Source organism: Natrix helvetica (assembly GCF_964273705.1).
Source record: "Natrix helvetica genome assembly, chromosome: 5".
In the NCBI taxonomy this organism is placed as follows: Eukaryota; Metazoa; Chordata; class Lepidosauria; order Squamata; family Natricidae; genus Natrix; species Natrix helvetica.
Genome location: NC_138551.1, coordinates 76,764,232 through 76,789,002, shown reverse-complemented (window position 1 = coordinate 76,789,002; position 24,771 = coordinate 76,764,232). Strand labels below are relative to the sequence as shown.

The following is a 24,771-nucleotide window of genomic DNA, read 5'->3' as shown; positions in this document are numbered from 1 at the left end:
CACAAAACAGAAAAATTTGATGGAAAAATTGAGGATGTTTATCAAATGAAGAAAGTGGAGGACAGAGTTCTAAAAATTGAAGAAAATAATGAGCAGAGATAAGAAAATTGTGGATACTGACAGCAAACTGAGTGTGGTTGCAAATGGCAAGAGTGGAATATAGAAAGGGGAGATAGATGAACTGGAACTGTACCCCAGATTTCAAAGTACAGAAGAAGAAAAGAGAGAACAATTGATGGAGGTAAGGAGAGAAATCTTGACAGAAGCACCAGTGATAACCAGTGATAAAAGACAAGCTGATGGAAGGAGCAGGTAGAGGGTTTCAAGTTTTTATAAGATACGAAATGAACAACAAGTTGCGAAGAGAAGTCCATACAAGACTTACCAAGAAAGTAATCAGAATACTAATGCTACAAATGGCAAGAGACATAAGACAGCACTATTACTGGAAAGATACAGGTTGATGTAATGAAAGCGTATAATAAAAATTAAGTTAAACTTAGTTAAATTTAGAGTATTATGTATAAAATGAAGTGATAATAGTTATAGTCAAATAAATGATTAATAATGATAATAATGTGCATATACATATATACATACATACATACATACATACATACATACATACATACATACATACATACATTGTAACGGCTTGGGTTACAATACAAAACAACAATGCACACACAGCCAGCACCAATCAGCACCAATCTACCAAACATGATACAACCACACAACCAATCATTCCACTTACTGAAACAAAGCCAGCACCCCATCCCCTCCCACCAAGATTTACAGAAAGACGGCAGCTCCGTTCCCATTTTAAGCCCAAGCTTGAAGATGGCAGGTGAGATCTTGCCGAAACGTTGCAAAGACAATTTCAATCTTACACGGGAAAAGACCTGAATACAACAAAACCAGCATATATATATATACATATACATATACATATACATATACATTAGTTTGATAATATGAAATTTTATATAAACTACAAATGGAGACTATGAGAGGAGGTTTAAAAGCTTTGTTATTAAATATAACCAATTTTTAGTTAGAACATGTTATAAAGATGTAATGTTATTGGATGATTTTAGGAGGATTTAATGGAATGCCATTATATAATTTTACTTAAAATTTAGAATATTTCATATAAAAGGTTGTAAAAACAATTATAGTCAAATGAAGGTTGAGGTACAATAACAGTAATATATATAAATATATTTAATTTAAAAAATGTGATTTGATATGAATTGGAAGTCATGACTATGGAAGGGATGCACAGAAATTTTGTAACCAACTGACATACTTCCTATAATTTGCAATGGAAGATGGTTTTATGGGGTTTTTTTGTCCGTTTGTGTTTGTTTAAAAATATTTTAAAAAAAGAACTTGTGTGCATAATTTGAAAGACTGAAGAAACTGTCTATTTTTGGTCCCTCTTTGCAATCTGTTGTATGCATGGTGATAATGACCCATTAGATAATGTTTATGGCTAGAAAATGTGTTTGTCCCTATCATAAATCTATACCGAAGTGTTGCAGATAAAGTATCATTTCATAGTTTGCCATTGTTAGTTGAAAACCTGTTCTAAAGTAAATTGCAAGAGGAAGACCATTTTTTTAATCAGAGATTAGAAACGTTCATGGCCTTTCCATGTTCTGCATTAGTTGTCAAGGTTCCAAAACCTCCGTTAGAAACTGGTTGCCAATTCCAATTGGGAAAAATTATATACTTTTACGATTGTAAAAGGAATGTATGGCATTTTTGAAATCGCTCTTGAAAGTTGAATGACAGAAAATGACATTGATAGAAGGAAGAAAGCTCCTTTTCTCATAAACAAAACTGAAGTTGGATGCTAAAGTATTTGTAAGAAAGGGATATTATGCAATCCTTAAAAACACCCTATTTAATCAATTCCACATTTTCTGGCTGAATTTTTTCCCCTCGTGAACTTAAATCAGGGTTATATGCCTTGCTAAAGAAGAACCATAGCTGTTTGGGAGAAAGGAAATTGGAAATAAATTTTAGGACCCTGCCCTTTGGTGCCTTGTTGTCTGATGCATAGCATGGAATGTTTTTTTTTATACTTTGCTAAATAAGGCTAGGAAAGGGGCACAGTGGCTCAGTGACTAAGACACTGAGCTTGTCGATCAGAAAGATCAGCAGTTCGGCAGTTCAAATCCCGAGCGGAGTGAGCTCCTGTTACTTGTCCCAGCTTCTGCCAACCTAGCAGTTCAAAAGCATGTAAAAAGTAGAAAATAGGGACCACCTTTGGTGGGAAGGTAACAGCGTTCCGTGCACCTTCAGCGTTTTAGTCACGCTGGTCACATGACCATGGAGACCTCTTTGTACAGTGTTGGCTTTTCGGCTTTGAAACGGAGATGAGCACTGCCCCCTAGAGTCGGGAACAACTAGCACATACAGGGAGCAGAATTATTTAACTCATTTTTTGCATCTGTCTTTACACAAGGGATAAAACAGTCCAACCTATCAAAAACAGCACCACAAAAATCAGATTAGGAACACAAATTGAAATAGGGAAAAAATGGTAAGTGAGTACCTGTCTACCCTAGACGAGTTCAAATCACCAGGACCGGACGGATTACACCCCAGGGTTCTGAAGGAACTGGCAGGTGAGATCTCAGAACCACTGAACTATATCTTTCAGAGATCCTGGAGCACCGGGGAACTACCAGAGGACTGGAAAAGAGCTGATGTGGATCCCATCTTCAAAAAAGGAAAAAAAATAGATCCAGGAACTATAGACCTATCAGCCTGACCTCAATACCAGGAAAGATTCTGGAAAAGATAATCAAGCAACGAATTAGCGAACACCTAGAAGTAAACAAAATAATAGCCAAAAGCCAACATGGGTTTGTCAAAAATAGATCATGCCAGACTAATCTTACTGCATTCTTTGACAAAGTGACAAAATTAGTGGATCAGAGGAATGCCGTCGATATAGTTTACTTGGACTTTAGTAAGGCATTTGATAAGGTAGACCATAACCTACTACTAGATAAAGTAGAAGAATGTGGGTTGGACAGCATCACCACCAGATGGATTCGTAACTGGCTGACCAACCGCACTCAACGTGTAGTCTTCAATGGAACTGCATCTACATGGAGGGAAGTATGCAGTGGAGTACCCCAAGGCTCTATTTTAGGCCCAGTACTCTTCAACATCTTAATCAATGATTTGGATGAGGGAATAAATGGGGAAGTCATCAAATTTGCAAATGACACCAAGCTGGCAGGAATAGCCAACACTGCAGAAGACACTTAAGATACAGAAGGATCTTGACAAAATTGAACATTGGGCACTATCTAATAAAATGAAATTCAATGGTGAAAAGAGTAAGGTTCTACATTTAGGCAAGAAAAACAAAATGCACAGGTACAGTATAGGTGGTACCTTGCTCAATAGTAACAACTGTAAGAGGGATCTTGGAGTTCTAGTGGACGACCATTTAAATAGGAGCCATTAGTGTGGAGCAGCTGCCAAAAAAGCCAACACAGTTCTAGGCTGCATCAACAGAGGGATAGAATCAAGATCACATGAAGGGCTAATACCACTTAATAATGCCTTGGTAAGGCCACACTTGGAATACTGCATTCAGTTTTGGTCACCACGATGTAGAAAAGATGTGGAAACTCTAGAAAGAGTGCAGAGAAGAGCAACAAAGATTGGGGGAACTGGAGACTAAAACATATGAAGAACGGTTGCAGGAACTTGGTATGTGTAGTTTAATGAAAAGAAGGACTAGGGGAGACATGAGAGCAGTGTTCCAATATCTCAGGGGTTGCCACAAAGAAGAGGGAGTCAAATTATTCTCCAAGGCACCTGAGGGTAGAAGAAGAAGCAATGGGTTGAAACTAATCAAGGAGAGAAGCAACTTAGAACTGAGGAGAAACTTCCTGACAGTTAGAACAATTAATTAGTGGAACAGCTTGCCTGCAGAAGTTGTGAATGCCCCAACACTGGAAGTCTTTAAGAAGATGCTGGATAGCCATTTGCCTGGAACGGTATAGGGTTTCCTGCCTAGGCAGGGGGTTGGACTAGAAGACCTCCAAGGTCCCTTCCAACTCTGCTATTGTATTGTATTATATATGTGCAAGGGGAACCTTTACCTTTAAATAAGGCTAAAGTATAACTTTGTCAATTATACTTTTTTTGCTGAACAAACTTTGGTCAGTCACACAACTGTTAGGACCTTAGGATCTGAAGAAGCCAAAAACAATTTTTAAATTGTTGCCAATACATAGAATACATTTGGTGTGCAATTTGTCCTGGGCAAAAATGTGAGTGATTATTGGTTCTTCAAGGTAGCTAAGAGTGTCTGCCTTGAAAGTTGTTTTATAGCATGCCCTTGACTTGTGACCAGTCACCTAATGACCATTTGAAGTTACCACGGTAGTTACGATCCAGTTCCAAAGTTCCAGTGGCCACCCCCACTCCACGATCCATTTTGAATGCTCACCAACTAGCCCGCATTTATGGCCATTTGCAACGTCCTATGGTTATGTGATCACAATTTACAACATCCACCCCACCCCAAATGGCATTTACTTCCAGTTTTCAGCAAAAATGTCCATAGTGGACAATGAATTCACTTAACGCCCACATATTCACTTAATGACCAGGGTGATTTGCTTAACAATTGCTGCAAAATTCACAAAATGGGGGTCAATCTTGTGATGACATGCTTGACTATGATGGCGTACGACCCTTAATGAATAAGTTTCCTTATGATCGTAAGACGAGGACTACCTGTACATATTGTTTGGAGTGGGAGGCTTCATTGTAGAAGCCTGCAGCCATTGCAGTTGTCCCGGATTTTTTTTTTCTACCCCTCTGCTCTGGAAAAGAAGAGGAAAGAGTAGAAAAAAAGTAACCCTTTCTTAGTCTACTCCTGGGGTGGGCAATTATAGCAACTTTACGGCCCGTGGACTTCAATTCCCAGAATTCCTGGCTCAGGAATTGAAGTCCACAGAACATAAAGTTGTCCTAGTTGCCCATCTCGGTGTACTCTATGAGCCCTCTTCTCATTTTGCTCTGAAGGGATATGTGAACTCCCTGAAGAGGGAGAAGTACAGGCAGTCCTCGATTTACGACCACAATGGAGCCCAAAATTTCTGTTGCTAAGTGAGACAGTTATGTGAATTTCCCCCATTTTACAACTTTTTTTTTTGCCACTGTTGTTCAGTGAATCACTGCAGTTGTTAAATTAATAACACGGTTGTTAAGTGAACCTGGCTTCTCTATTGATTTTGCTTGTCAACCGACTCATATCTCGGACTGGAACTGTCATAAATATGAGTCAGTTTGCCAAGCGTCCGGATTTAGATCATGTGACCATGGGGATGTAGCAATGGTTGTAAGTGTGAAAAACAGTCATAAGTCCCTTTTTCAGTGTGGTCATAACTTTGAACTGTTGTAAATCGTGGACTACCTATATATGCAGACAGAGATTCCCAGCCACTCCTGCTATATCGTTATTCTTCTTCGCTGTTTTGTAGATTGAAGTTTCTGATGATAATGGATTTTTGCATAACTGAGACGAGGGATACAGAGAAATCTGCTGATGTTTCCCTTTGTTTAGACCAAGTTTTTATTTATGAAGTTAATAGCCATTTTTTTTTTGGTCATTTCATGTTTCCCCCCCACAAAATATGTTTCTGGTTATTTCAGTTTGGAAATTGCCCTTTGAAGCCAATATCTTATAATCCATAAATTTACCAGACTCCATGTTGTATGTTTTTTCCTCCAGATACTTGGCCATGGAGAGTATGACTCTGATTTTAGCGATGATGAAACAGTGGAGAAATCTTGCCAACAGAGAAATAGGTAACATATTGCTCTGGTGGTGTTATAATTTGTATGTGTGCATATAGCAGACTTTTCTTTTTTCTAACAAGGGTGAGCAGAGTATCTTGTCTCAAACAACAGTAAAAAAAATACTGTGGCATCTATTTAGTGGCTGTTTGTCACCCCATTCTTTGTACAAGCAGTCCTTGACTTACAATCACAATTGAGCCCAGAATTTACATGCCTAAGTGGGAAATTTGTTAAGTGAGTTTTGCCCCATTTTACGTTTCTTTCTTGCCACAATTGTTAAGTGAACCACTGTACTTGTTAAACCAGTAAGATGTTTGTTAAGGGACTCTGGTTTCCCCATTGACTTCGCTTGTCAGAACGTTGTGAAAAGGGATCATATGACCCCGGGACACTGCAACGGTCATAAATATGAACCGGTGGCCAAGCATCCGAATGTAAATCGTGTTACCATGGGGATGCTGCAACGGTCATACGGTGTGAAAAATGGTCATAAGTCACATTTTGCGGTAGTGTTGTCACTTTGAAGGGACACTAAATGAACTATTGTAGGTCAGGGACTACCTGTAGTTCTGAGCTTTCGCTTGGAAGATGCTGAGCTCCACTAAAGGCTGGCTAGTGATCCCCCGCTATGTCAAGCACCCAGTGGTCCTCAAGTTATGACAGTTTATTTAGCTACAAAAGTTAATGACAATGCTGAAAAAAAATGATTTAGGATACGTCATGACACAACTATTGCAGATTGTAATATGGCTTGGCAAATGGGTCTCATTTACAACAGTTGTAAACTCCTGGGGGGGGTCATCTTATCCCCACTTGCAACCTTACAGCCAGCTTTTGACAAGGGGAATCAGTGGGGAAGGCAGCACGCGATGTCTCACTTAATGATCATGAAAAAAAAAAGTTGTAACATCAGGTACAGTCCCGTAATGCCTTGCTTAATGATCGCATCGCTTAACGACAAATTTTGCAGTCCCAATTGTAGTCATAAGTCGAAGGTTACCTGTACTGAACAAGAAATCAAAGGAAGTCGAGGTCAGGAAGTTGAGGGAAAGAATACCTGCTGGAAAGAAATGAAGTGTAACTGTCACTTATTACCGTATTTTTCGGAGTATAAGATGCACCTTTCCCCCCCAAAAAAGAAGGTGAAAATCTGGGTGCATCTTATACACTGAATACAGCATTTCTGGCCTCCTGAACCCCCCCCCCCTTTGCAAAAATGGCCATGCATAGCCTTTAGGAGGCTTCCAGAGTGCTCCTGGGGGCTAGGGAGGGCAAAAATGAGCAAAAAATGGGCCATTTTTTGCTCATTTTTGCCCCTCCCCCAGCCCCCAGGAGCCTCCTAAAAGCTATGCATGCCCATTTTTGCCCCCCTTCCCCCCCCCAGCCCCCAGGAGCCTCCTAAAAGCTATGCATGCCCATTTTTGGACAAAATACGGGCCCGTTTTCGCGAAAAACGGGCTGTTTTTGGCAGGTCCGCAGAGTGCAAAAACTTTTCTTTTAAATTTGCCTCTTCAAAATCTTGGTGCGTCTTATACTCTGAAGAAAACAGTATTTTTTCTCAACTTGTCTTTATGCGGGGTCCTTTTCAGCTCCTTGTGACCATATAGAAAGATTTTTCTGCCTGAGTGGGAAATGACATGTATTGCAATCCTATGCTCATTGATTGGGAGTAAGGTTATAAAAAAGGTACATTCATTTATGCTGATTTTTTTAAAATTCAAGTAACACCAGTATTGAATGTGGCATTCAGGAACATTATCTTGGTTGCTTAGAAAATAGACAAAAGGGGAGACCTATAAAAATGGTGGAACGAAAAAAATTGCAAAAAATAATAATAATCTGCTTCCTATCTGCTTTTTCAAAGTCTAATTTTTGCTTTCACAGAGTGTCAGGGGAAAACCAGAGTCTAGACCATTTTGATCTTTGTAGGTATATGAATCCCGGCATCTGAATATGTGTTCCAAGGAAACTACAATTCTAGTTGCCATTCTTGATTCTAGTTATTATCCGAGTATTTTACAATTACTATGTGTACGCAGTTTTCAAAAGAGAGATTCTAAAAATTGCGCAATATCTAAGAAATACTTTCCTTTTTCTTCTCCATTTGCCCTGCCAACCAGCAAAGATGCAATTCTCAAAAAGCCCTTCCAGAAGGAGAAGCAAGACAAGGTGGCCCACAGACAGGTGGCAATGGATGAGTGGGACAGGTACTTCTTCACACTAGTGCAACATTGTCAGAATCGCATTAAGCATCCAAATGACTGGACTAACGTTTTCCTTTTTCCAGGGAAGAAGCCAGAAATAGACGGTTCCATTTCATAGCAATGGATGCTGTATCCTTTAATATTTTAATTAAAAGCAAAAATATACTCTAATATTAAAAAAAGAAACTATGTCTGAACACTCTCAAGCATTTTTTTTTTTTTTTGCGTATGGTTTTATTTTTGCCTTTGTGGTTTTCTTCAAGTATGTTTTAAATTATATTTCTTAAGGCAGAGTTCAAGCATGAACAATTTCGGGTTATCTTGATTTTGTGGGAAGGGAGGAAAAACAGGATATCTGGTTAGATTGGTGTTTCTTTTTAAATGAAAAGAAAATAGTAAGGAAACTCAACTGGCGGACACTAAAATTACATTAGAAAATTGTCAAAGATCAGTCTGGAAGATTAATAGGATGCATTTTCATAGCTATGACTTCAATATTTCAAAATATGAAAATGTAATTTAATAAGGAGAAAGCTGTCTTGTCTTTGCTATTCGCCTATACACATATACATTTATTTAATTATATATCTTAGATGTTCCTTCTCTTTCCTGTAAAGCCATAAGGCAGTGTTTTCCAAATGTTAATTAAGATGAGCAATTAAAAGAAGGCAAGGAATTGTAACTAGGGTTCCTCCATTTCTGAAGCTAACAGCAATACTTACACTGTATGAGCTATGATGAATGTCTATGTATCTCTGCGTGTATGTATTCAAATATATAACAACTGCAGTACTATAAAATGCATATTTATATAATTCTGCAGTGTTTCAGTTTTGATTTAGAATAAATTATTCAAGACACTCAATGTAAATACAGCACCAGTCAGCAACTCTTTAAAAAGTTGTGGGGTTTTTCCAGGTCTCACAACTACTGCATGTATCCTTCAGTTTTGATAGAGGTTGTTGTTGTAATAACTAGGTGTAACTTATCGTTTAATAATCACCATCACTTTAAAATCTTTCTCTCATACACCTTGTATTATAGAAATGTTTTGGGGTTAGTTTTTATGAATTGATCTTAAGATGAAGTTGTTACTAGGCAATCATTAAAAAGAAACATTATTAATTTTCTAAATTCTGTTAGTATGCAAGACATAAGAAGCTTGTAAATGATTACATTTTATACTATGGTGGTAAGAAAGAAGACTTCAGACGTTCAGGGTAAGTACCGTCTTATTTATAGAACTTTATTTCTAAAAGATAGAAAAGCTGAAATCATTAATAATTGAAGACAAATAGAATCAAAATTTATTTGGCATATGTAAATATTTATAAGATTAAATTATGCACGAGTAATTTTTGGATAATTAAAGACTACTTCCTTATTATATTTTACTTATACATTATACTTTACTTGTTCATGCTGAATAGGTTGATGATTAAAAAGTACAGGAAGTTCCTATGTAAATAAATGCACACTTTTCATATCTGGAGATTGTGTAAGAGGTAGTAATGCTGAAACTAATTTTCAGCAGAGCATTCTATCGTATATTTAAGAATTAACTGCAAAATACAAATCCTTTTAATTATGCCAATTGTGTAATTTGGGACTAAACGTAGAAGGCTATATATAAATAGAATATTGTTGAATTGGATCCTATGTTCTGAATGAAAAAGCACACTTCAAATTTATCTACAATGTGGTGGATAGTATTTCTACCTAAACATTATATTTACTAAAATCCACATGGCTAAGTTATAAAAGAATCTGAGTACAGTTATCTTGGCATTTTGTTCTGAATCTTAGAGAAAATCTGAGAAGCATTTTGATGCAGTGTAAGGTAGTCTCAGAGATGTGATTTTTTTTTTTTTGATAAAGAGCGCCTTTTTAGGGGAAAAAAATGATGTGCTAAAGAACTTCACAAAAAAGGAATGAACAGATTTTATTACCAGTTTGAATTAAAAACAACTCTTTTGATCCTTAGCCCCAACTTTTTTTTTTTAACAGAGAAAACGATAAGACTGACCTTGATATTATAAGGGAGAACCACAGGTTCTTGTGGAGAGAAGAGGATGAAGTTGATATGAGCTGGTAACTTGAGCTTTTCTTTATTTCTCTGTCAGGGGAAACCGATTCACCCTAACCCTAACCCCCTTGGTCTGGCCCAAGGACAGCCCATTAACCCCTTCCCAAGCCCATGTCTGCTTGTCTCCCCCTGTATCACAGTATCCTGTGACAGCCCCAAAGGTGGCTTCAGATGTGGCCCCTTTAGAAGTGGTGGGTGTTTTCCTTAGGCCCTACCTCATATGCTCCGTGCTGGTGATGTAGGGCCCACTGATGTGCATTGGGGAAGAAATCTGAAATGAAATGATCGATGCCAGCAGTCTTGTGACTCCGGTTGGTTCTCCCGATTTCCTTTGGGATTACTTCCTTCAGACTAATCCCTGACCTCTTTGCTCACCTTCTCAGTCTTCTTTTGGCTGTAAGGCAGATCAGATCAGATCAACACAAATCTTATTATGATTATAGACCAGCCTAAAGGCAGATCAGTGTTCCCGCTTTCTGCAGATAGTTTAAAAAAAAGAAGTTGGTAAACTGGAGCCTCCAGGCCTTAAAATTGATTAATTCCAGGTTAAGATATGCAATTGAAAGGATGCTAACTGAGCTGCTGTGGTCTGACTGGCAGGCATTCCCTTCCCAGTACTGCTGCTCCCACAGAGAAAGATTTAGCTTCTTGTCTCTTCTCGTCACCCTATCTTCGTAGGATATTTTACAGATTCTCCTAACCTCCTCCTCCTCCTCCTCCTCCTCCTCCTCCTCCTCCTCCTCCTCCTCCTCTTCCTCCCATAATCCATCATCAGACGTTGGCGATCATGTTGGCAATCCTATTTTTGTCAACAGCTGCATGAAAAAGTGCTGCTGAGTTTTGTCCAAACCAGTCCCTTAGGTTTTGAAGCCATGATGTTCTTCTTCTGCCTGGAAACGAAGTCTTACTTTTCTCAATCTCCTAACGTTCAGCAGCACTTAAACAATGCCTGCATTTCATCTGCGCAAATCCCAGTGGCCCATAGGTGGCAGTCTAGAGACATTTTTACAAAAAAACCTCATGGTTGCCATCTACAGTCAACCAACTGATCCATAATTTCAAGGAAGTAGAAGAATAAAATAATTAATGGGTCAGTGTTCAACAGGAAAGAAAAAAAATGCAGTGCATTGAGTAGCCATAATGTTATGCTGGTCAGACAGAGGCTAGGCCTTTTATATATTGAATGACATAGGATGGGACTGGAGTTGGAAACAGAAGGATGGCTCTTAGGATGTTGCAGTATAGGACAGACCCATTACAGGTATATGGGGGGGGGGAAGCACTATGGGGTTAGCAAGATTTAGGGTGGCCTGAATGGGATGGCAGCATGTCAAAATTGTGTGGATGTGACTTCTCGCTCACATTTTAATTCTTAAAGTCTCCTTTGCTGAATATTTTTATTTACTGATTTATTTGATGCCTCTGAGTTAGTCTTGACTCCTGGCGACTGCCTGGATAAGTTGCTGCAGTTTTCTTGGCCAGAGTTTAGAAGTGATTTATCATTTCCTGCTTCTTAGGACTGAGAGAAAGTGGCTGGCCCCAAGGCCACTCAGCTGTCTTCATCCCTAAGGCAGGAAAGACTGGGAGACTCAGAGTCTTCCAGTCACTAGCCTAATACAACACGGGTCCCCAACTCCTAGGCTGCGGCTCACTAATGGGCCCTGGCCTGTTTGGAACTGTGCTGTGGAAGTGATGTGCGAGTGTTTGCGAAGCTCCATGTGCCTGCCGCTTGGAGCTGCATGCAAGCACTCAGCCCGCCACTCACATGGGACCATCCCTTCTCTCCCGATCCCCCTCCAACCAGTCTGCAAAGCCAGGAAGGTTGGAGAACACTACACTATACCATACCGCTTCAGACATTTAGGAAGTGTGAAATAATATACTCTGTATATTATGCTCATGATAAAAGTAAAGTAATCGCAAGCTACTTGAACAATAAATGCCAACCATTTTTTAAAGTTTTCTGTTGCAAGTAATGCCTAATGGCAAATAAACTTGTTGGCGTTTCCACCTATCCATTGTTAAAAGCGGAATACCTCTTTTTGTCCGTTTGTATTTTTTCTTCTGCTCAATCAATCATTCTACCTTTCAGGGAGAAGAGGCTGAGCAAGAAATACTATGATAAATTATTCAAAGAATACTGTATAGCAGATCTGAGAAACTACAAAGAAAACAAGGTAATTTTTAGGTTCTGGCCAAATGTTTTGGAGATAATTTTAGTTCTTTAGCAAATTGTTTCAGGGAATGGGACAATACAGAGAGTTGTTTTACAAAACCATTATTGTTTATGGCCAGTGCACCAGAGGGGGCATTCAGCAGGTTCTGACCAGTTCTGGAGAACTGGTAGCAGAAATTTTGAGTAGTTTGGCGAACCGGTAAATACCACCTCTGACTGGCTCCGCCCCCATCTATTCTCTGCCTTTCAAGTCCCAGCTGATCGTGAGGAAATGGCGATTTTGCAGTATCCTTCTCCTGCCATGCCCACTAAGCCACACCCACAGAATCTGTAGTTAAAATTTTTTAATCCCACCACTGCAGTGCATGAAAACCACATATTTGAGGACAGTTGTTTTTAAAGAGATTTTGTTTAGATAACAAAGCAATGTTGATCTGTTTGTTCCCAATGGCTGTTGCAGAACCATAGCAAATGTTTGAGGCAGCTACTATGTTACTGAGTAGGAGCTATGCTTGGACCTGGCAACTCATGCTTGCTTTGGATGAACACCTAGGGAGCAAACCATGTAGCAGAAAATTCTGTTTCCAAAAGTGGCTCCACAGATCTCTTGCAGTTGTCCTTAAGAAAAGTCACAATGCCATAGTTCTCGCTCACAGATGGTCTGCAGCAGTTAAGACTCAGAGAGATTAGCAAATAAATGGGCAAGATGCATTGAAATGTACCATTAGTTTGATCCAGCACATTTCTTAAGTACAGAACCAGAGAGGAGAATGGTGACATGACTGCATTCCTCTCTTTCATCTTCTTGAAATCAATAGAGAGACTTAAAATTAGCCTTTGGCACAGATGAAAACAGATATAACGTTGGCTATGAATTTTAATGGTTACAATGCTTCTTAGCAGTTGATCGTTTTCGGAAAACCATTCCAGTGTGATGGATGATTAAAAGGAAATATAGCTGAATGGCCAGCCTGTTGAATCTAAGTCGATATACAGGTAGTCCTCAGTTGAGGGTGCTCATTCAGTGACTAGTGGCACCGAACAAGTAATACTTACGACCATTCTTTGAAATGCTGGCTGTCATAGAACATACACAGTCCCCTGATCTCTTCATACTGATGCTTTATATTGACTATCCAAAATTCAGCTGATTAAAAAAAAAGCCTAATAAAAGACAAGCATAACTTTTAAAAAGCCTACTATAAAGCACAGAAGGGACATGGTGGCTCAGTGGCTAAGACGCTGAGCTTGTTGATCAGAAAGGTTGGCAGTTCTGCGATTTGAATCCCTAGTGCCGCATAACGGAGTGAGCTCCCTTTACTTGGCCCAGTTTCTGCCAACCTAGCAGTTTGAAAGCACATAAAATGCAAATAGAAAAATAGGAACCACCTTTGGTGGCAAGGTAACAGTGTTCTGTGCGCCTTCAGCGTTTAGTCATGCCGGCCCCACGACCACGGAGACGTCTTCGGACAGCACTAGCTCTTCGGCTTTAAAATGGAGATGAACACCACCCCCTAGAGTCGGGAACAACTAGCACATATGTGCGAGGGAAACCTTTACCTTTACCTGTAAAGCACAGCTGTGTTATATTCATTTTTTATTTCGTGCACCTCATTCCTAAAATCTGTCACTGCGTTTTTTTGTTCGCCAGCTGTGCTTAAACTGTAAGACATGCGGTAGACTGATCTGACTCTTATCACTAAGCTCACTACGCATGTCCACATTCTTTTCCACATCATTATTCTTTGTTTGCCTGCCAAGAAGGTAGGCAGGAACACTGCCAAAAATGTAATCATTAGCTAGTAAGTTTTGTTTTCATTTTCTTTACAATAAAATGTTTTTCTTAGAATATATCTCGGGTTTATTTTTCTTAATTATGAAGTATACTTCAGGGAAAAACCATGGTTCATCCCTCATTAAATACAATTACCCCAGGAGGGGAACAGGGCTGAATTTCCACCCTGACAAAATCAACCTATGGAATCATGTGACAGTCATTTTCATTATTGATCATTGCTGTTCATTGCTTGCTCTAATAAAAAAACAGTCTTCTAAATATAGAGCCTACTTTCTCCTTCAGTGAATCACATTTCCGTGTGCTTGCTGAATTTGTAAAAGCAAAATACTAACTCTGTATTTGTAAAATCCTTCCAACAGTTTGGATTTAGATGGAGATACGAGCAAGAAGTGGTCTCAGGAAAAGGCAAGTTTTCTTCTTGTTCCTTATTGAGCCTTGGAATCTAACTTAGATGAGCAGAATTCTGTTATGGAAGGGTTTTTCTCACCTATCACTGCAGCCTCTTCAGGCTCCCAAAATCTGATGCTTTGAAGGCTGAAGAACTGCAGGTAAAAATGGGTTTCATCTTATGTTTGTTGGCCTTTCCTAACATCAAGTGTTGATCTAGCATCTTCGTTGACTTACAAAAACCTATTTCTAGTTTACCAGTTACAGCATTGAATTCAGGCCCCAGAGCTTATTGTAGTTAATTGTACCGTAGCCTTCTAATATACCTTAATTTAGTCATGTAATAATTGTTTGGTAAATTGTGATTTTAATGACCTCAGGCTTGCTAAGATTGTTATAGTCATCAAACATCATTGTTATAGAGCAATAATATAGTTTACCACTAAGCATGCCAGATTGTTGTGAGATGCAGTTGTAGGTTTTCTTGAATGTATTATTGGAGTTTCGTGTGTGTGTTAGGATATATATCTCCATCCTCGTGTGTGTGTGTGTGTGTGTGTGTGTGTGTGTGTGTGTGTGTATGTGTGTGTAAAGAGAGAGAACCTCTAATTTATAACCATTTGTTTAGTGATCATTTGAAGTTACAACAGCACTGAAAAAAAGTGACTTATGATCATTTTCACACTTTTTCACACTTACAACATCCCCGTGCAGCATCCCCGTGGTCAAGTGATCAAAATTTGGGTGCTTGGCAACTGGCATTTACGACAGTTGCAGTGACCTAGGATCCTATGATCATTTTTTGAGACCATATGGTGAGCAAAGTCAATGGGAAGGCAGATTCACTTAATTGTGTTTGTCAGACGTGCCTCCTTCAAAATTCAAGAAAGGAAGCCCCCAACTCCATTGTTTTAGAGAAAAGGTACCGTATTTTTCAGAGTATAAGACGCACCAAGGTTTTGAAGAGGCAAATTTTGCACTCTGCAAACCTCCCCAAAATGGCCTGTTTTTCACGAAAACAGGCCTGTTTGTTTCAAAAAAAAAAAAAGGCATGAATAGCCTTTAGGTGGCTTGCAGAGTGCTCCTGGGGCGTAGCCCGCCCCAAAAGCGAACAAAAAATGGGCCTTTTTTTCGAAAACGGGCCCATTTTTTGTCAAAAACATTGCATGCACAGCCTTTAGGAGGCTTATAGAGAATTCCTGGGGGCTGGAGGGGACAAAATTGAGCAAAAAACGGCTCGTTTTCCCCTCATTTCTGCCCCTCCCAGCCCCTAGGAGCTCTCTGAAAGCCTTCTACAGGCTCTGCACGGCCATTTTGGTGAAGGGGGTGGGGCTTTGGGAGACAAAAAATGCTATATACAGTGTATAACATGCACCCAGATTTTCAGCCTCTTTTTTGAGAGAAAAAGGTGTGTCTTATACACTGTATATAGCATTTTTTGTCTCCCAAAGCCCCACCCCCTTCACCAAAATGGCCGTGCAGAGCCTGTAGAAGGCTTTCAGAGAGCTCCTAGGGGCTGGGAAGGGCAGAAATGAGGGGAAAACGAGCCGTTTTTTGCTCAATTTTGTCCCCTCCAGCCCCCAGGAATACTCTATAAGCCTCCTAAAGGCTGTGCATGCAATGTTTTTGACAAAAAATGGGCCCGTTTTCGCAAAAAAGGCCCATTTTTTGTTCGCTTTTGGGGGGGGCTACCCCCCAGGAGAACTCTGCAAGCCACTCTGAAAAATATGGTACTTTTACTGGATATGAAGTGATAGCTTCAAAAGTAAAGCAAGATCTGAGGCTAAAAGGCATGAAATTGTACATATCAAAAGTTTACCCAAATCCCTTCCCCCAACAAACCCAAGCTAAATGTCCAATTTCTAGCACCCAAGGGTGTCTTGTGGGGCCTCATCCATCTGGTATGCAGAGACGGTTAACCTTCACCAGACCTAAACAGGACCATTCAGCCTGCACAGAAGATGGTGAGAACAAAACTCCCTCTTTGTCCCGAGATATCACCTCCAGCACGATTCCCCTCCCAAATACCGAAACCCCCTCCCTCCCCGTTACTATGGCAGCCGATAGCAAGCAAACCGACATAGAGGCTGACTGTGATATTGACTTAACAAGTTAGTAGTGATTCACTTAACAACTGTGGCAAGAAAGGCTGTTAAATGGGACAGAACTCACTTAACAACTGTCTTGCTTAGCAATGAAAATTTTGGGGTTAATTGTGGACATAAGATGAGGGCTGTCTGTAATGTAAATGGTTGTATTAATACCATTATAATATGATATGCCTCTACTACAATTTTAACTATTTGCCATCATTTACATTAAGCAACCCTCTTCTTTTTCATTTCAGATGTAATTATTTTGCTGTTACATAATTTTACTAGCCTATTTATAACTTCTAAAACCTCACCCTGTGATGTCTGCAAGAACTCTAGTTACTGAGTGGTTTAAATGATGTAAACAAATGTAATTTATAAATAATACAATGTATCCAGTATAGTTAGAAAATTAAGTTTACAGGTTGAAATATTAATCCATTAAGCCAAATAGTCTTTGTTTTGAGAAGAGTCTCACTTTAATAAAAGGTGGAAACCAGCTATGGAACTTTTCCATTGTTAAATAATGCTAAATGTCAGGTATTTTGTTTCTTTTCCAAGTACAGGTGAAACTCGAAAAATTAGAATATCGTGCAAAAGTTCATTTATTTCAGTAATGCAACTTAAAAGGTGAAGCTAATATATGAGATAGACTCATTACAAGATAGTTCAAACCGTGATTTGTCATAATTGTGCTGATTATGGCTTACAGCTCATGAAAACCCCAAATCCACAATCTCAGAAAATTAGAATATTGTGAAAAGGTGCAATATTCTAGGCTCAAAGTGTCTCACTCTAATCAGCTAATTAATCCATAATACCTGCAAAGGGTTCCTGAGCCTTTAAATGGTCTCTCAGTCTGGTTCAGTAGGAATCACAATCATGGGGAAGACTGCTGACCTGACAGTTGTGCAGAAAGCCATCATTGACATCCTCCATAAGGAGGGAAAGCCTCAAAAGGTAATTGCAAAAGAAGTTGGATGTTCCCAAAGTGCTGTATCAAAGCACATTAATAGAAAGTTACGTGGAAGGGAAAAGTGTGGGAAAAAAAGGTGCACAAGCAGCAGGGATGACCACAGCCTGGAGAGGATTGTCAGGAAAAGGCCATTCAAAAGTGTTGGGGACTTTCACAAGGAGTGGACTGAGGCTGGAGTCAGTGCATCAAGAGCCACCACACACAGACGGATCCTGGACATGGGCTTCAAATGTAGTATTCCTCTTGTCAAGCCGCTCCTGAACAACAAACAACGTCAGAAGCTTCTTACCTGGGCTAAAGAAAAACAGACCTGGTCTGTTGCTCAGTGGTCCAAAGTCCTCTTTTCTGATGAGAGCAACGTTTGCATCTCATTTGGAAACCAAGGACCCAGAGTATGGAGGAAGAATGGAGAGGCACGCACTGCAAGATGTTTGAACCCAGCCGTCTACCAGGGGATTTTGGAGCACTTCATGCGTCCTTCCGCAGACGAGCTTTATGGGGATGCTGACTTCATTTTCCAGCAGGACTTGGCACCTGCCCCACTGCCAAAAGCACAAAAACCTGGTTCAATGACCGTGGGATTACTGTGCTTGATTGGCGAGCAAACTCGCCTGACTGGAGCCCTGTAGAGAATCTATGGGGCATTGCCAAGAGAAAGATGAGAGACATGAGACCAAACAATGCAGAAGAGCTGAAGGCCACTATTGAAGCATCCTGGTCTTCCATAACACCTCAGCAGTGCCACAGGCTGATAGCTTCCATGCCAGGCCGCATTGAGGCAGTAATTGCTGCAAAAGGGGCCCAAACCAAGTACTGAGTACATATGCATGCTTATACTTTTCAGAAGTCCGATATTGTTCTATGTACAATCCTTGTTTTATTGATTGCATGTAATATTCTAATTTTCTGAGATGGTGGATTTGGGGTTTTCATGAGCTGTAAGCCATAATCATCACAATTATGACAAATCATGGCTTGAACTATCTTGCTTTGCATGTAATGAGTCTTATCTCAAATATTAGTTTCACCTTTTAAGTTGCATTACTGAAATAAATGAACTTTTGCACAATATTCTAATTTTTTGAGTTTCACCTGTAGATGTTACATCGTTAGGAAATGTGTGTATCTTTGCCACTTCAAATTATTTTCTCATGGGCTAAATGCACAGTTTTGACTACATAGTGATATGTAATTTAGATAGTTTTGCCATCTAAAAGAAGCTAAAATATACAGGTATCCTCAACTTAAAATTTCTGTTGCTAAGTGAGACACTTGTTAAGTGAGTTTTGCCCCATTTTACGCTCTTTCTTGACACAATTGTTAAGTGAACCACTGCAACCTGTTAAATTAATAGCACAGTTGATAAATGAATCTGGCCTCCCTATTGACTTTGCTTGTCAGAAGGTTGCACAGGTGATCACATAACCCTGGGACACTGCAACCATCGTATGAACCAGTTGCCAAGCATCTGAATTTTGATCGTGTGATCGTGGAGATGCTGCAAGAGTCACAAGTGTGAAAAACGGTCATAAGCCACTTTGTTTTAGTGCTGTTGTAACTTTGAACAGTCACTAAGCAAACTGTGGTAAGTCGAGGACTACCTGTAGTGTATTCTATTCAAAAAAGAGGTACATGGGGGGATTGTGTTACACTTTTTGTACAGTTGTGTTGGCCTTAAGGTCATTTAGTGGATTTCACAACCTGAACCTCAATCTCTCTGGTTTAAACCAATGTACTTCGCTATTTAACAGAATGACAGAGTTGGAGAATGAAGACCATGGAGGTCTTCTAGTCCAACTCCTACTCTATGACCTATACCAATTCAGACAAATGGTTGTCCAATCCCTTCTTACAAACTTCCAGTATTGGAGCATTCACAACTTCTGGAGGCAAGTTGTTCCACTGATTAATTGTTCTAACTGTCAGGAAATTTCTCCTCAGTTCTAGGTTGGTTGTCTTTTTTATTAGTTTCCATCCATTGCTTCTTGTTCTACCTTCAGATACTTTGGAGAATAGGTTGACCCCCTCTTCTTTGTGGCAACCCCTGAGATATTGGAACACTGCTGTCATGTCATCCCTAGTCCTTCTTTTCATTAAACTAGACATACCAAATTCTAGCAACCATTCTTTATATGAATGCACACTGTCAAATTTACAACGGTGTTATCACACATCACAATACGTTAATGCATACTAGATTTATTTCTCCAGCAACTAATCCTGGCTTGTCTAAAATAACAAGCAATGTTCATGTATTCTGAGAAGCCAGAGAGGAAATAAAAATAAGACACCAAGACCAAATATTTTTAAATTTGCCAAATACTGAAAGTTATTTACGGATCTAATTCTGGATTATTGGGTGGGCTTTTTATTAATATGTATTATTTACATGTCTAGTTGTGGATTATTGGTTATTATTCTAATGCCATACTCCATGTTATGTTGCATAATTATGAGTGAAAGTTAATCAGTTATGGGATATTAGCTAAGCTGATCAAAATTCCTTCATACATTCCCACCTCAAAAACATAACCAGCTAATCCCACAAGTAAATCCTCTCAGCTGAATTTCCCCAAAGTTGCTTCTAGAGCTGAAGCTGAAGCCATTGCTAGAATTAGGAAGAGTGTATTTTTCTAAAAATCATTTGGTTCAGGTTTCTTTCCTCAGTCCTTATTCCTTGCCAATAAATCAGAGGTGCTGGTTCGCACTGGTTTGGGTGAACCCGTAGTGGCGGCGGTGCGAGACTCCGCCCTCCCACCCTGATGTTATCAAGGACCTTTGCACATGCCCAGAAGGTTCTGCACATGCCCAGATGTGCATGCACTCCCGCTACCCAAACGGTAGTGAAGAAAATAGAATAACATCTCTGAAATAAATATATGTGTGGTTATTCTACTTTATATGTATCTTATAGCTTTTCACATTAGTAGGGATTGCTATCTGTTAATTATACAACTCATTTGCTGTCGGTTCTTAAAATAAATTATTCCTTTATAGTTATTGTTGTGGGTAGAAATTCAAAACCCAGGACTTGGATTCATTTTTTCCCCTCTTTTTAACAAGAACTTAATGTTATTTGATGGTGGTGGTCGGGAAATGATTTAGTTCTGTACGTTTGGTGTAAGGTTTAGGATTATGATTGGTTTTATACTGCAGAATGGAAGTATCTGAGGATATTGTCAATCCAGCTAAACCGGACAGTCTGAGGTTAATCTTAAAAAAAAAAAAAGGTTGGGTGGTGAGCATCTTCATACAAATTGGCATCACTCTGAAGGCATCCAGATGAATCCTTCCAAGAGGCCGCATATCGCTTGTGGTTTAGGTAGCATTTAAATGCAGAATAACGTCGAAGAAATCCAGTACGAAACGTAATATATAGCAGGGCTTGGCTGAACCACGCTGTCCCATGTTACAGTCATTTTATTATTGCAGCAAAACGTACACATCACGGCAATCTGCTTTGGGGCAAACGCTTGGAGTCATTTTTGAAGCTAGGTAAAAATACAGCAGGAAGAAAAGTTGAAGAAAAAAAAAATCCTCAGGAAACATCCAGATCAGTGATTCTCCACCTGTTACGTATTATTCATCATCAATTGTTCGGTCAGGGAATCTGAATTTCACACAGATAGAAATAAGAAGGATACTGAGATGTGTTTTTTTTCTGAGGAATATACAGTTAATTCAATTATTATACTTTATTTTTTGTATTGGACCTGATGATCTAAATAGCCGTCTCCAAGATGATAATGTCTTATCATTTGATTTAAGGGTAATGAATATAGGAACTATTGTTTAGGCCAATTTTTACTGTTGTGGCTTTAAAATGCTAACTAAAATATCCCTTTGGTAATTAAATGTCAAAGCAGAAAGCAAGTCTGAAGGACCCATGCTTTACAAGACCTTAGCTATTTTGCAATAAGGGTCAATAGCTATATCATTTAGATTATATACCGCTTCACAGTACTTTACAGCTCTCTCTAAACGGTTTACAGAATCAGCCTATTGCCCCCAACAATCTGGGTCCTCATTTTACCCACCTTGGAAGGATGGAAGGCTGAGTCAACCTTGAGCCTGGTGAGATTCGAAGTGCCAAATTGCATGCAGCCGGCAGTCAGCAGAAGTAGCCTGCAGTACTGCACTCTAGCCACTGAACCACCACTGCACAGCTTCTTACTTCAAGAAGCTCCAAAGGCAGCTAGGGAAACAGAGGGATAGGGAATGTTCCCTAAAATGCAAGGACAATGCGAATTCAACTGTTGTAGGCAGAAATGATTGAAAACAGACAGGAGCAGTGGTGATTTGGACAGAAAAGCTGTTTCTTTTGAAGTTTTTGTTGGCTGTTTTGCAGGAAGACTGAGACACAACAGTTGTTTGCAGACTTTTTGGAAGGCATTTGAATAAACATCAGGACCAGAAGTTTTTTCACGTCAAGCCATAGTAACTGAGCGTCCATTTAAGGTTGAGCACCTAAAAGATCTTGGGCCATGCTTTTAATCACATGTCATTATTTAGATCAAGGGACACCCGTGCCTTAGATTATTTCTGTATTCCCATATCTAGCTGGTGGAGAATCACTGATCTGGATCATGGTCATAAATGCCTGTTCCTACAGATAGAATGCTAAGTTATTTTGTGTGTGGTTGAATATGCTAATTTCTGATAAACTACATTGTAAGTTACATCCATTTATGGCCATTATGTTTCCCTAAGCAAATAATTATGGAGAATTTAAGAGTGCTCCTAGAAAGACTTGTTTTGTATAAAATACCCAATCTCACAGAAATTCCAACAACCTTGGAACAACAGTTAAAATGTGTTAAGGTGAAAAAGTTAAATGAATTGACAATGTATTCTTATTTATAGTGCTAGAAGCTATCCAGAAACACCTGTGAAACAGGCTCATCCCCATTTTTTAAATAACTAATTGTAAATAATATAATGCTTTTTATTTCTATCTAATTATTTTTTCCTTTCCCCATCTATGCAAAATACCAAAAAGATCAGACTAAAGTGTATGCATATGAGTGTATCAATATGTTAATTTTTTCCTCCATTATTAATGATTTGTAGCATTTAATAAATACAATATCCTTAAATATAATACCCTTAAAATGAACATCTCAGCAAGTTATTTACTTGTAAATACTGTATCATGTACAAATTCATACAATTTTGGTAATTTAATTTCTCTCCAGGGCAATTTTCTTGTGGAAGCAAACATTGCGATGAAAAAGAAGGCTTAAAGAGCTGGGAGGTGAATTTTGGTTATGTTGAACATGGGCAAAAGAAAAATGCACTTGTTAAATTAAGTAAGTCCATCATGCAGCCAATATTTATTTCCTTTTCAATGCATCTTAAATGTGTAGAAAAATAACATTAGGAATTTTAAAAATGTTTGTGAAAGGAAATTTAACTACAACGTATTCAAAAGAAAGTACAATTAGGTCCTCTTATAATCCAGGATAGATTGACAGTTAATTTCTGGGTGCATCAATTGCACCCCTCCCCCCAGGTGGCTCAAACTGGTACTTTTTCTTGATCTGTGGAAGAATTTGAGAATGAAGGACATCAGGAAGGTTAATTAGCCAGCTGACTTTCAGCCATCACACAGTCCAAGCAGATACACAACCATTCTAGCCAAAGGTGACCCAAGTGTCTTGATTCCGTGTTATAAATTAGCATTAGGGAATATTTTTTTTCCTATTGAGATTTGCAATATTTATTTCAATTTATTTATTTATTTCAATTGGAGTTATTTAGTTAACCTACAGAAATGCAAAGTGAAATTTTATATTCACTTTATATTTCATTCAGGCAATCCTGAATTATAAAAATAACATTTATATGTGTGTATATGTGCCTTCAATTAGGGTTACTACTACATTCGTATTGAGAGCACCAAAGTGCTTCCGGGTTGAAAGGATTGAATGGTGACATCACCGTTGCCCAGGCTTACCCACTTGGCCTCCTTTGATCTCCCCATTAAATTGACCACCAAAGTGATATCCATCTATCTACTCACAGTTGCCCACTGGGTCAGCAGGAACTGGAGCATGTGATGGAAGCTCTTCTTATCCCGTGGTAGCAACTGGGTCTTGAATGTGAGCCTGTTGATATTTCAGCATCCTAACCTAATGAGCCTGACTCCTGACAACATGCTGGACAAGCCAGTGCCATTTTCTTGACCACATTGGTGGAAGTGATTTGCCCTTGCTTGCTTCCTAGGGCTGAATGAGAGAGACTGGCCCAATGTCACTCAGCTGGCTTTGTGTCCAAGGAAGGACTGAAACTCGGCTTCATGGTTTCTATGCCAGTGCTGTTAAGTACTATACTGAATAGGCTCTCAAAATCATATTAATTTGTAATCACGTATGCCTTTAATGACAATTATTGGTATCCCTCCTATTTGTAGGTGGTTTCCAATCTATGTGTGTGTCTGTATGTGCATATAAATAAAATATGTTCTTCTTTTTTTTTGAAGGACTCTGTCCAGAATGCTCTTTCAAATTAAATTTTCATCACAGGTAATGCACCTTTCAATGAACTACTACTACTACTACTACTACTACTACTACTACTACTACTACTACTATTATTATTATTATTATTATTATTATTATTATTATTATTATTATTATTATTATACAATTGTATCATAGCAGCCAGTTGTTTCGCCGGATTTGGCATTGATTACTAGTCGGGCCCCACCCAGGGGCCTAGGACGTCATAACGTATTTTCGTAATATACGTGCAGATCCAAGCAGTGCAGCTTTTTGCATTTGACTGATGGTGATTTTGTCAAGCTTTAACTGTTTTAAATGTAATTCCAGTGCTTTTGGAATAGCACCCAGTGTGCTGATTACCACTGGAATTACCACTGCTGGTTTGTGCCATAATAGTTGAATTTCAATTTTTAAGTCCTGGTATTTCGTGATTTTTTCATGTTCCTTCTTCTTCTTCTTCTTCTTCTTCTTCTTCTTCTTCTTCTTCTTCTTCTTCTTCTTCTTCTTCTTCTTCTTCTTCTCCTTCTCCTTCTCCTTCTCCTTCTCCTTCTCCTTCTCCTTCTCCTTCTCCTTCTCCTTCTTCTTCTTCTTCTTCTTGTTATTAGGTTAATCTTTGGTGAGATTCACAGGATATAAATTGTTCCAAGTAGGGTGGTTTTTTGTAGAGTCAGAATGTTCAAGTCCGATAAATTTAGAATTTCCAAATA

General features: G+C 39.0%; 1 protein-coding gene across 3 annotated transcripts in view; it reads left to right on the top strand.

Moving 5' to 3' along the window:
* Window positions 1-24,771, top strand: part of LOC309392562 (protein FRA10AC1 homolog) — a 48,098-nt gene that overhangs the window by 12,799 nt on the left and 10,528 nt on the right. For all 3 annotated transcript variants that reach the window (XM_081953955.1, XM_081953954.1, XM_081953956.1), the window contains exons 2-10: window positions 5,774-5,850; window positions 7,962-8,048; window positions 8,129-8,174; window positions 9,189-9,265; window positions 10,053-10,136; window positions 12,224-12,308; window positions 14,465-14,510; window positions 22,757-22,870; window positions 24,043-24,085. In XM_081953955.1, the coding sequence (XP_081810081.1) occupies window positions 5,774-5,850; window positions 7,962-8,048; window positions 8,129-8,174; window positions 9,189-9,265; window positions 10,053-10,136; window positions 12,224-12,308; window positions 14,465-14,510; window positions 22,757-22,870; window positions 24,043-24,085 (659 nt within the window). The remainder of the gene's footprint in view (window positions 1-5,773; window positions 5,851-7,961; window positions 8,049-8,128; window positions 8,175-9,188; window positions 9,266-10,052; window positions 10,137-12,223; window positions 12,309-14,464; window positions 14,511-22,756; window positions 22,871-24,042; window positions 24,086-24,771) is intronic.